At 42.3% G+C, this 13,316-nt stretch overlaps 2 protein-coding genes across 3 annotated transcripts; both read right to left on the bottom strand.

Moving 5' to 3' along the window:
- Positions 1-1,729: 1,729 nt before the first annotated feature.
- On the bottom strand, positions 1,730-4,548 carry LOC137881769 (E3 ubiquitin-protein ligase TRIM21-like). 2 transcript variants are annotated; one of them, XM_068723866.1, is made up of 2 exons: positions 4,407-4,548; positions 1,730-3,594 (listed from the first exon to the last, which is right to left on the bottom strand). In XM_068723866.1, exon 2 carries the CDS (start codon positions 3,583-3,585, stop codon positions 1,954-1,956), a length of 1,632 nt encoding a protein of 543 aa, XP_068579967.1. In that variant the 5' UTR covers positions 3,586-3,594; positions 4,407-4,548; the 3' UTR covers positions 1,730-1,953. The 2 variants fall into 2 exon arrangements, with proteins under 2 accessions (XP_068579967.1, XP_068579968.1); XM_068723867.1 differs by lacking the exon at positions 4,407-4,548 and adding an exon at positions 4,014-4,082.
- A 5,487-nt stretch (positions 4,549-10,035) lies between these two features.
- Positions 10,036-11,314, bottom strand: LOC137881783 (E3 ubiquitin-protein ligase TRIM21-like; the record flags this gene model as incomplete). The annotated part of the gene is made up of 1 exon (XM_068723886.1): positions 10,036-11,314. A coding segment is annotated over one exon (1,257 nt), but the record flags the coding sequence as incomplete, so codon positions are not given.
- Positions 11,315-13,316: the final 2,002 nt, after the last annotated feature.

A 13,316-nucleotide genomic window follows, 5' to 3' on the forward strand; every position in this document is an offset into this window, starting at 1 on the left:
CAACATCTTATGACTTCAACTTCATATTTGTGTAATATTATCTAACGATCAATGAACCCAGCTTTGATTGGTCAGTAGGCGGCGCTGTTAGACGAGGTGATCTCTAGACCCTGATGGGCAGGTTGGCACATTGTGTGGCAGTCTTTGCCATCAGTGGATTGATGTGTGTGTGAATGGGTGAATGTTAACATGTAGTGTCCAGAACTTTTAATGGTCTGAAGCTCGACAGAAATGCAAAGTCCATTCACCATTAAAGTAACGTTTCTCTCCACAACCCTCACGACCACGATGGACGTCAGTTAAACATTGAACCTGAGTGGAACTTCTGTTTGAGTAGAGATCAGATTATGAGATAATACTGGATGTTTAAGTTATAAAACGTCTATTTTATTCCTTTACAGGCAATACAATAAGTTGTCACAAGACATTAGATGCTGTACTCTGTGTTTGGAGAGTTCAAAGGTCATCTAGCTTTAACCGTCACCTGATGTTACTTTTTATTCTTTGTCATCGTTGGCTTTAGCTGCTGCCTTATATCTGTATGTGGTGTAACAAACTGAACGTTCACCGACAGGAAAGAAAGTCGTCAGAAATAGTCTGTGAATGAAGTGAAGCTGAAACTAGCTGTGACTGCATTCTGACAAACCTGAAGAGTTCAGTCACTGTGGTGATATTTATACCTCTGTGTTGTAGTTCAGACAAAACCTACATTTTGGATTTTTACTAAAAATGACACATTTCTATGACATCATATGATTTATATAATAAAACAAGTGTTAAAATGGCAGATTTTAGTTTAACTGCATTTTGACAAACATTGAATCAGTACATTTGGTCTGTAGAACAGTGAACTCACCAGAGTTTGTGTTGTTGAGAAGAAGCTGCTGGATTCAGTTGAATGTTTGTTTACAGAGAGAAACAGAGAGACTTGTCTCGACTGCAGCTCTGCTGTCACTCAGACTAACTTTACTTTGATTGGAGGAAATGTGACGTTGAAGCTCCTCCTTCAGTGTTGCTCCTCCTCTCAGTGAAGCTCTGTGAAGGAGCTTTTATTGCCTCATTGTGACATTTTATTAGGAGGAGAAAAGTAAGTTTATAACTGAGAAGAAGAATCCTTCTGATTGGACCACAGCAGTAGATCAATGGGCTTCTCTGAGTCTCCCTTTTTAAAAGTAGTTAAAGTACAATACTTTTTAAACAAACGTCCTTTTAACTGAAAGTCACTGATTTTAGACTGAGCTCAAAAAAGTACAAAACAAAAGAAAAAGCTCATCAGTGACATTAGACAGAGTACTTGTATCTGTTAGACTCAGGTTTATTTCTGCTCATTCATATAATCTGCTTCAGCATCAGACTGTAGTTATTTATTAAGAGCATTTCCTCAAATGAACACAGACTGCAGTTTGTTATGAACTCCAGTAGAGGGCGTCCTCAGATATCATTTATTCTCTACTAACTAGTAGCACTGGTTTAACTAGTAGCACTGGTTTAGTGTTCACATCAGCTGCTCAAACTCAACTCAAACCTTAAATATCACCACATTATTTTACATAACCAACTATTTCAAATGTGATGAGGTGTTGGAGCTCGTCAGCTCAAGTCAGTCTGAGAACAGCTGATGGTGTTTTTAATCACATGATTTGGTGTCATTAGAAACACCATCAGCTGTTCTTTTTGATATCAAACAAAAACAAAATAACTTAATCAGACACATCAGACACATTATGACTTTATTTATCATTTTTTATTCATAAAGAAAAACAAAGAAAAGGAAATTACTTTTGTCTTATTCATGAACTGCTCTTCAGTAATTTGTTTCAGTATGCAACACTTCTTATGAACAATGACCAGAAAAAAAAAAATATTTAGGCCAAAAACTATGTACACTTTACAAATCAACAACAGACATATATATTTATTACATCAAACAATGTAAAAAATCAAGTGTTTGTTCTACTCAGTGTGATTGACAGGAGAGATGATCAGAGGAGCAGAGTTTTTACCCTTATGACCAAAGAATGGGTAGAGTTTCTCAGTGAAGCTGCAGCCAGTAAAGGAGTAGATAAGAGCTGCAGCATCAACGTCATAAAAGGAGACCAGACCCTCCTCATAATCCACAAACACCCCCACCTTCTGAGGCCGAGACTTCAGAGGGAGAAGGACTCTGGGGTCATCAAGAGCTTTGTACTCATTCTCATTCCTCAACCATATTAACCAGTAACCAATCTGAGGGATTGCTGTGATGCCTCCCTTCCTGTTGATCGACTCTCTGGCCACTCCTAAATCCCACGTATTCTCCCCTTTAACCTGAACCTCGTAGTAAAATCTTCCTGAAGAGAAACTCTGCTTTGATAAAACACAGGAACAATAATCAAATCTCTCTGGATTGTTTGGGAGATTCTTCTTCACATCACCAGTTTTAACTTGTTTTCCATCATCAGACAGGATGAGATAAGGATGTGCTGTATCAGGATCAAGAGTCACATCCACTGCAGACTGCTGGACCCTCTTCAGCTCGACCTCAAACAGCTTCTTCATCTGTTTACTGAGCGTCTCCTCCAGCTGATTCAAAGCTCTCACCACAGTCCCCTCATATGAAGGTGTACTGACTCTGACTGCTGTCCAGTTCTTGGTGGGTGGAGCAGTGTTCAGGGTCCTGAAGCTCTGGAGGAGGTGGAGGTGGTCTTCAGAGCTTGAGAGCTGCTCCACCTCAGTGCTTCTCTTGTTCAGCTCAGAGATTTCCTGTTCCAGCTCTTTGATGAAGCCTTCAGCCTGTTTCTCTGTCTTTCTCTGCTTCTCTTTGATCGTGTCGATGAGCTCGGTCTGGCTTCTCTCAACAGACTCCTTCAGAGCGCTGAAGACCTTAACACCATCTGCTATCTCTCTGTCTGCATCTTCCTCACTGAGCTCCACTGAGTGTTTGATCTCCTGAATCTTCAGTCGTCTCTTCTGGATCATCTGCTGAACTTCAGCCTCAGTCTTCCCCAGCTCGGCCTTCTTTCCTTCATATTCTTTTTTCAGAGGAACAACATCATGGTTCTTGTGGTCTAAAACAGTGCAGAGCATGCAGACACACATCTGGTCGGTCTTACAGAACAGCTCCAACAGTTTATCGTGCTCCGTACACATCCTGCCTTCCAGGTTCTCCACAGGGTCGATCAGCTGATGTCTTTTCAGGACTGACGTTGTCAGATGAGGCTCCAGGTGAGTCTCACAGTAGGAGACCAGACACACCAGGCAGGACTTCAGGGCCTTCAGTTTGGTTCCAGTGCAGACATCACAGGGAACTTCTCCTGGTTTGGCAGCTTGTTGCTCTGAGCTGCTGCTGCTGGCTTTATGTGGAGCTGACTGTCTGAACTGAGCAGCCATCTCAGAGATGAAGGTATTGACCCGCAGCTCAGGTCTGGTGTTAAAAACCTCTTTACAGTTTGGACACTGAGACTGGACATTAATGTTCCAGTGTTCAGTGATACAGGTTTTACAGAAGTTGTGTCCACATGGTATGAGGACTGGATCAGTGAACACATCCAGACAGATGGAGCACAGAAACTGATCTTCAGTCAGCAGACAGCTGGAAGCAGACATATCTACACTCTGAGGACAACAAGAGTGGAAAACAAAACTGTTATTACATCTTTAGCAGCAGCAACAGAGTGTGTCAGGTAAAACTAAAACTTGAGCGTTTTCAAACGTCTTTGCTCCAGAGATCAATTTATGGAAAGATTAAATTAAATAAAAAAACAAATATTATAAATAATGAACATTATACATTATAAAGTCATATTTCTGCCACTTTAACGTGAATAAACTGCCAATGGACACAAACACTGAATTATTTGTATGTAATGATTCATTATATCATCAATTTATTAATTGAAATAAAGGCTTCTTAAAGTATTATTGCATTGCACGTGTTCATCTCTCTGTCTGCATGAAAACAAGTAGACCAATGAGATTATTAATACACATAAACTGACTGAACAATGGACATGAATTATACTTTGTGCACGGACCGAGTAGAGCTGAAGTGTTTGAGTTGATGGCGGTTGTTGAAACACAGTAAATATGATCAGATGAACTTCCTCACAGAGACAGACAGCAGGAACTACAGAGACAGTGAAGTTTAGAGGAAAGGCTTTACAGGTCAAGGATATTTACCAAAGTATAGAACAGTTATGGAAGTTATAAAACATCAATGTTGTTCCTCTATGATCAATAAAAACATCCACACATTAAATCAGATGCTGTTCTCTGTGTTTGGACAATCCAAAGGGAGCAACAGCTACACTAGTTAGCTTTTAGCAGGCCTAGTTTATCTGATGTTACTTTTGTTTCTTGGCTACAGTAATGGTTTCTCTCTTGAACTACATTTTGACTACATTTGGTCTGTAGAACAGTGAACTCACCAGAGTTTGTGTTGTTGAGAAGAAGCTGCTGGATTCAGTTGAATGTTTCTTTAGAGAGAAACAGAGAGGCTTGTCTTGACTGCAGCTTTGCTGTCGCTCAGACTAACTTTCACTTTCACTTCAGGAAAAGTGACTCAGCAGATCTCCTCTTTCAGAGTTGCTCCTCCTCTCAGTGAAGCTCTGTGAAGGAGCTTTTATTGCCTCTTTGACAAATACCCTGACATTCAAACAACACAAGTTTGACTTTTTCCTTCTTATTAGGGCCCGAGGACCGACGTAGTCGGAGTGGAGGACGTATTGTTGTACTATTGTTTATTATTATTTTACCACTTTCATTGAAATTTGGTAGGTATGTGGAACGTGATGGGATGTACAAAAAATCCTCTTGGAGCTTTTCATTAAACCAAACAGGAAGTTGGCCATTTTGAATTTTCGGACGTTTTTTGGACCATTTCAAGGCGTCATACTTTAACGAACTCCTCCCAGAGATTTGACCCGATTGACTTCAGATTCAGTCAGTATGCTCTTGAGACCTAAAAGTCAGTCAAAGATCAAAAAGTTATCAAACTATGTATCCGTGACGTGGCAGCAAAAAAACACCATTCGCCATGAAAAAGGAAGTTGTTGTAATTCGGCCGTACATTGTCTAATCTGATCCAAATCTCATATGTCATAACATCCTGACCCTGAACACATCAATATGACAATTTAAAATCATAGTAATGGCGCCACCTAGTGGCAACTGGAAGTTGTAAGTTTTGTACTTTGACATCCTGCTCCTCACAGATTAATCAGATCCCTCTCAACGAATAAACTGATGTCACTCGACTCCACATCATCAGATCTTTTCCAGATTTCACGTTTGGTGAAACTCCAGTCCTGAAGACATCCACAGGTCAATTTTGTATAATAGTCATAGCACCACCTACTGGTAACAGTAATTTAAAGTTTCTGTACTTTGGCTTGTTTCTCTTAGTCGGTAAATCAGATCGTTAAATTAGTACCACATAAATGTAAGAAGTTCATAAAGCCAGTTCATGAAGGTTTCGTCAAAGGCTGTTGCCGTGGCGACGCAGTCTTGGCCGTGAAAAACAAAGGTAATTTTGAGAAGCTAAAGAAGCTCTAAACAAAGCCAAACTTGGGATACACATTCAAAGTAAAAAATGTAGTTACATATTATGGTTTTAATGCTTCAGATTGGTAATTCGGCTCAATAGCGCCCCCTACAAAATTTCAACGAAGCAGCCCTCGCAGTACGTTTCACATAGATTTACAAAATTTGGGAGGCACATGTATCACATGTGGACTTAAAAAAAGTATCTTGGGGCTATGCCCTAAAGCCAACCGGTTTTTGTCAGCCATTTTGAATTTTGTATGGATTTCTAGTGTCGTTTTTGCAATTTCCAGGCGCTGTACTTTAACAAACTCCTCCTAGGGAATTTAATCAGATCAACTTAGAATTTGGTCAGAACAATCTAAAGACCTTAGTGATTAAAAGTTACTCAAAGTTTGTTGTTTTGTGAAAGGCAATTGCCGTGGCGATGCATTCTTCATCATGAAAAACGAAGGTGTTTTTGAGCGGCTAAAAATGCTCAAAACTTGTCACACATTTCAAATCCTGAATGTATTTATCTGATGGGATTTTAATGCTTCAGAGTGGCAAGTAGGCTCGATAGCGCCCCCTACAATATTTTGACGATGCTGCCCTCGCATTACGTTTCACCTAGATGTATAAAATTTGGTAAGCAGATGTATCACATGTAGACTAAAAAAAAAGTCTAGTGGTCCATGCTCTAAACCCAACCGGAACTCAGCCATTTAGAATTTTGTATGAATTTCTCATGAAATTCTTTTTCCATTTTCAGGTGCTGTACTTTAACGAATTCCTCCTGGGGAATTAATCAGATCAGCTTAGAATTTGGTCAGAACAATCTAAAGACCTTTGAGATTAAAAGTTACTAAAAGCTTGAGGTTTCATTGAACAACATGGACGTGGTGTGGCGGTCATTTTACATGGTTCGCCATCATCCATCAAGCTGTTGTAACTCAACTGTACTTTGTCAAAACTGTCCCAAACTTGACATGCTTGATTCCTGTCATGATTTTAGGACTTCTCCATGCCAAAATTAACTCATAGTCATAGCGCCACCTAATGGCAACCACGGACGTAAGCAGGATTCTATAATTACAGCGGCCCAAACACTGAACTTATTAAAAGAGTTTGTGGTCACACCATGAGAAAAAGACTTCTCTGATCTAAATATGTGCAAACTAAGATGCTTGGAGAGCGAAAGTTGAACATTACAGTGTTCAAGTTAAAGCAAATGACACTACTGTTCTGTTAACTTTCATGTGAGTCCAAATACAATCAGCAGGACACTGCAGGGAGTTGAACCCCATCCCAGTAAACTGACAGTTTGTTATGTTTCAAACACTGAAGCACATTCACTCACATTCATTTTCTTAATGATCTTAACAGGCTTACATTTATGATTGTATCAGAGCTACACTCAAAACATTTGAGGCTTAAGACCTGGCAACATGATCTTGCTACACTGCTGGTCGACGCAGGAAAAAACGTTTAATTCGTGCACACAGTGTATGATGGTCACAGAAATGCATGGCCGCATGGACCCAGAGTCCTGCCAGTACCCTCGACGTGTGTGAAGTTGAACAGATATCTAAGTTATAAAACATTTAGTTTATTCCTTTACAGGCAATAAAATAAGTTTTCACAAGACGTTGGACGCTGTACTCTGTGTTTGGAGAGTTCAAAGGTCATCTAGCTTTAACCGTCACCTGATGTTACTTTTTATTCTTTGTCATCGTTGGCTTTAGCTGCTGCCTTATATCTGTATGTGGTGTAACAAACTGAACGTTCACTGACAGGCGGCGAAGGTTCGGCCTCCTCCGGGCATCAACCTGCTCCACAGAGTGACAGTGAACGCCTCTCTCCGGTGGGCAGACTGAGTTCTGGCCTCTGGTGACGTAATGTGAAACGTTTTAGAGGCGGAGCGTCGATATATATTTTTAATGTGATGCTACTTTGGGGATGACCACTGGTGCGTTCATGCACCATCAAACATAGTCAGTGATGTGGATACGAAGACGGAAGAGGGTTCGTTTTCACGTTTGTTCATCTGTAGTTAGGTTGTTTTTAAAGGTGCAGTGTGTGAGATTTGGCGACATCTGGTGGTGAGGATGCAGATTGCAGCCAACTGAAACTTCTCCCGTGTAGAGAACTAGAGTCATTGTTTGGTTCGTCCATTCTATGCTACGGTAGAAACATGGTGGCCGGCTCCCTGAAGAGAAAAACATACTTAATATATAAAATGTCTGCCAATAGATCCCTCCTTAAATACTACACACTGTACCTTTTTAAATGTACCTGTAACCGTTCAACCTAAACAGGAAATGTATCTGAAGTTTTTCTTTCTTTGGTTTCAGTTTTCAAAAACAAACTGAACTACAGGCGTGAAAGCAAAAGCCAAACTTGAACGCGTCGTCTCGTGTACACGAGTCGTCTTTTGTAGTTTCTTTCTGCTTCGTCACAAGTAAAAGATCTTTGATGTGAGAAACACGCACAAAAACAAAGAGCAGAAAAAACCCCAAAACTGGACCATAAGCAAAAGTAACAAAATGATTTTAGCTCAAAGGTCCACTAACTAGCTTTTTTTTTTTTTTTTTTTTTTGAAAGAAAAGGGGCGGGACTTAGACGGCATCTCATGGTCTTATTGGGTAGAACGGAGCCGGCTCAGGTGTTTGGTTTCTCTGGATCTGGTGTGTTTCTGCTCAGCCTGCAGTTTGATGCCGGAGGAAGAAGGTGTAACCGTACGTTGGGGGTGGGGGGAGGGGTAGGTTGTTGAGCGTTTTTGGTCTCGTTGAGTCTCTCCTCTCCCAGCTCGACCCGATCTCGTGTACATGTGTACTATGCTGATGACAGACTGTAAAACGACGCGTCCTGCGGTTAGCTTTGTTGTTTGTTCGTACTGATGACGTTGAACTGCCTTCACTTTTTATTTCTTCATCTGACGTCGGGGTTTTTATCAAAGCGTGCCTACTCGTCGTCCCGCCGAAGGGATCCCGCTGTACAGAACATCCCAGAACCCCCTGCGGCACCCGGTGTGTGTGTGTGTGTGTGTGTGTGTGTGTGTGTGTGTGTGTGTGTGTGTGTGTGTGTGTGTGTGTGTGTGTGAGTGAGAGAGTGTGAGATGGATGACATGTCTTGTGTGTGTGTGTGTGTGTGTGTGTGTGTTGCCCACAGATTCTGGACTGCGAGTGCGATCTCCGTTCCCTCGCCGTTGTCGTCCCGATGGATAGCGACTAGAACATTTCTTGATTTTTAAGTTTGTGATGATTAAGATCTTTTTTTTTTGTAAACGATGCTTTGTGTCTGATTTCATTGAACTCCTGATCATCTGATTAATTGTCCCCCCCCCCCCCCCCCCTGTCCACTTTTCTTTCTTTCTTGTTTTAGGGGGTTTCTTTTTGTTGTTCTGTACAGATGAAAATTGGACAGTTTGTTAATAATAATAAAGTCTGCAAGGTTTCTATTCTATAGTCCGGTGTGTTCATTTCAAAACAGTCTTCAGGAGATTTCTTCTTGTTAGACCCTAAGTGCTTTCAGTAGGATATAACTCTAATGTATGAATAGTTATGTAGATCGTCTGTACTTTACTATTGCCTATTTTAAGTTTTTGACTAACACCACCAACTTTTCACCTGGGGAACTTACCTTAACGACTGGTAGAGTCAGTCATCACGTTTTAGGGACAGGGGGAAGAGGGTTAAGTTAAACTAGTCTAAAAAAAAAAAAAAAGAGCTGAACATTCCGTGCAATACACACCCATTATAAAATCTGAAACGGACCCAAAATTAAACGTTGACTTCATGAAAACTGTGCTAGCTATCAAAATGCCCATTTGGCTCGATAAAGTTCAGCGTTTTGTCAATGTTTTAAACTTCAAATAATTTTTCTACATTAAAGTATGGCTGGTCAATATGGGCCCAAAGTTACTTAAAAGTAACCAGAGCAAAGTAACGCAATGCAATGCATCCAGTCATAGAGACCTTACGGGAAGGGTGCCCTTCCATCAGGGACTGCCTCTGATCACCCACTTTCTCCCTCCCCCTCCGAGAGGAGTAGTCTTTACTTCCCTCACCAGCACCTACTTCCACCCCCCAGACTCCTTCCAGACAAACAAAAACAAAATAACTTAATCAGACACATTGTCACTTTATTTATCCTCTTTTTATATGAAAACAAAAAGAGAGAAAAGCAAATTACGTTTGTCTTATTCATAAACTGCTCTTCAGTCATTTGTTAAAGTATGCATCACTTCTTACAATCACAAAATAACATTTTGGAACATTTAAGTAATGTTCTAATGATTCATATTTCTCTGTACAGTTTTTAATGATTTAACAGACTTGATGGCAGATAATGCATTGATTAGAAAACATGAGACTATATTCGTTAATATCAATCAGTGCAGTAAAATTGGTGTGTTATAGTTGTGAGTAGCAGTGATACAAATCAAAAAAATATTTACAGAAAAACAAACAAAAACAATGTTTACACTGTACCAATCTAGTCATATACATGTTACATTAAATGAAAGAGTCTCTCTGTAGAAAATCAAGTGTTTGTTCTACTCAGTGTGATTGACAGGAGAGATGATCAGAGGAACAGAGTTTTTACCACCAGCATTAAGATCAGGACTAAAGAATGGGTGGAGTTTCTCAGTGAAGCTGCAGCCAGAAAAGGAGTAGATAAGAGCTGCAGCATCAACGTCATAAAAGGAGACCAGACCCTCCTCATGATCCACAAACACCCCCACCTTCTGAGGCTGACACTTCAGAGAGAGACGGACTGGAGGGTCAACAAGAGCTTTGTACTCATTCTCATTCCTCAACCATATCGTCCAGTAACCATTCTGAGGAATCAGTTTGATATTTCCCTTCCTGTTGATCGACTCTCTGGCCACTCCTACAGACCAGTCAGTCTTCCCTTTAACCTGAACCTCGTAGTAAAATCTTCCTGATGAGAAACTCTGCTTTGCTAAAACACCAGGACAAGGATTAAATCTCTCTGGATTGTTTGGGAGATTCTTCTTTACATCACCATGTTTAACTTGTTTTCCATCATCAGACAGGATGAGATAAGGCTGTGCTGTATCAGGATCAAGAGTCACATCCACTGCAGACTGCTGGACCCTCTTCAGCTCGACCTCAAACAGCTTCTTCATCTGTTTACTGAGTGTCTTCTCCAGCTGATTCACAGCTCTCCTCACAGTCCCCTCATATGAAGGTGGACTGACACTGACTCCTGTCCAGTTCTTGATGGGTGGAGCAGTGTTCAGGGTCCTGAAGCTCTGGAGGAGGTGGAGGTGGTCTTCAGAGCTTGAGAGCTGCTCCACCTCAGTGCTTCTCTTCTTCAGCTCAGAGATTTCCTGTTCCAGCTCTTTGATGAAGCCTTCAGCCTGTTTCTCTGTCTTTCTCTGCTTCTCTTTGATGGTGTCGATGAGCTCGGCCTGGCTTCTCTCAACAGACTCCTTCAGAGCGGTGAAGACCTGAACACCATCTGCTATCTCTCTGTCTGCATCTTCCTCACTGAGCTCCACTGAGTGTTTGATCTCCTGAATCTTCAGTTGTCTCTTCTGGATCATCTGCTGAATTTCAGTCTCAGTCTTCCCCAGCTTGGTTTCCTGTTGAGCTGGCTGTCTGAACTGAGCAGCCATCTCAGAGATGAAGGTATTGACTCGCAGCTCAGGTCTGATCTTAAACACCTCTTTACAGTTTGGACACTGATAGGGGACATTAACATTCCAGTGTTGAGTGATGCAGGTTTTACAGAAGTTGTGTCCACATGGTATGGTGACTGGATCAGTGAACACATCCAGACAGATGGAGCACAGACACTGATCTTCAGTCAGCAGACAGCTGGCAGCAGACATATCTACACTCTGAGGAAAAGAGTGAAAAATACATCTGTTATTACATATCTTTTGAATAATACAATTGAATTATTATCAGTCCTAAATGCTGTGGTTGTGAATGAGTTTTTATCTTAAATCATGCAAGATGGCGCGGTTGCCTGTTGCAGCAGCTCCCCCGTGTGTGTTTTAATGATAGTCTTTTTTCATTTTTTCCTCTCTTCTATTTGTCTGTTTTTGTTAACGTTTGGACCGTAACTTTTTTTCAACTTTTCTCGTGGCTTTTCTGTGACATATTCCCCGTTTGTAACGGAGAGCCACGCACAATGGACTGAGGGCATTGTTTACTGTGAACCACTGCTGCTGCCCGGCGCGAGGCCTGAAATCCCGGAGGAGCTGTGGAGAAAACGACGGGGTTGCAGAGCTGGCGCTAAGCTGAAGGCAAAGAGGAGGAAGTACAAACCTTCGGTACCAGTAATTCCAATGGAACGTGAGGTCCTTGGCCAATAAGACGGACGAGCTCCGCCTGCTGGTAAAGACCGAGATGGAGTGTAGCGAGTGTAGCGTCATGTGTTTCACGGAGACATGGCTGCACTCGGATTTTCCCCGATTACAGTGCAACCGTTCTCCCGGCTTCAGGACCGTTCAGGTGGACAGAGACGTACAGAGCGGTAAGAAGAGAGGTGGTGGGATTGCAATGTATGTGAATGAGAGTTGGTGCAATCCCGACCATGTGTGTGTGTGTGTGTGTGTGTGTGTGTGTGTGTGTGTGTGTGTGTGTGTGTGTGTGTGTGTGTGTGTGTGAAGGAACGCTTCTGTAGCCCGGACATTGAACTCTTAGCCGTGGGGATGCGTCCGTATTATTTGCCGATGGAGTTCTCTTCCGCCATTGTTGTCGCTGTGTACGTCCCTCCATCAGCTGATGCAGAGGCAGCAGTGGACACCATCCACTCCACTGTGTCTAGACTGCAGAGTCAACATCCTGGTGCATGTTTGGCAATTACTGGAGACTTTAACGCACCACTCTGGATAAGGCTCTGCCAACTTTTCACCAGTATGTTGACTGCCCCACACGGAACAATAAAACTCTGTACCTTCTGTATGCTAATGTAAAGCATGCATACAGTGCTACTACCTTCCTTCTTCTTAATAAGAAGAAAGCAGCCTTCAGGTCTGGGGACAGGGACGAGCTCAGGAGATTTCAGTGTGACCTGAAGGAGAAGCTCAGGGAATTGCAGGGACTCCTACAAGAGAACGCTGAAGGCGAAACTCCAGCAGAACAACGTGAGGAAAGTGTGGACTGGGATGAAGCAGATAACTGAGGGAGGGAGACAACCAGGGGCTCCCTGGAGAGGGCAAACGAGCTAAACTGTTTGTTCAATAGATTTAGCTCACAGCCCTCATTTGTCTCCTTCATACACCGCACCTCCCGAACATCCTCTGCAATTTGCATACCAGCCTCATGTGGGAGTGGACGACGCCATCATCTACCTGCTGCAACGAGCTCAGTCGCACCTGGATGGAACCGGTGGCTCTGTGAGAATCACTTTCTTTGATTTCTCCAGTGCATTCAACACCATCCAACCACTGCTACTGAGTGAGAAGTTGCGGGTGGTGGGGGTTAACGTGTCCACTGTCTCCTGGATCACTGACTACCTCACAGGCAGACCACAGTTTATCCGACTGGGCCGTGTGCTGTCTGACACGGTGGTCAGTGATGCTGGAGCTCCACAGGGAACTGTTCTGTCTCCCTTCCTGTTCACCTTGTACACCACTGACTTCCAGTACAACTCAGGGTCATGCTGTTTTCTGATGACTCTGCAGTGGTCGGGTGTATAAGGGACGGACAGGAGGAGGAGTACAGGGCAGTAGTGACTTTGTGGAGCCGGAGACACCAACATTCACACAGTCAGCGATTTATTTCCAGCTGTCTTTCCTGCATTTGTCAACATAAACAACATCTTATGACTTCAAC

This window comes from Cebidichthys violaceus, unplaced genomic scaffold (genome assembly GCF_023349555.1).
Source record: "Cebidichthys violaceus isolate CVI_PGR_0920_01 unplaced genomic scaffold, fCebVio1.0.p SCAF_3, whole genome shotgun sequence".
In the NCBI taxonomy this organism is placed as follows: domain Eukaryota; kingdom Metazoa; phylum Chordata; class Actinopteri; order Perciformes; family Stichaeidae; genus Cebidichthys; species Cebidichthys violaceus.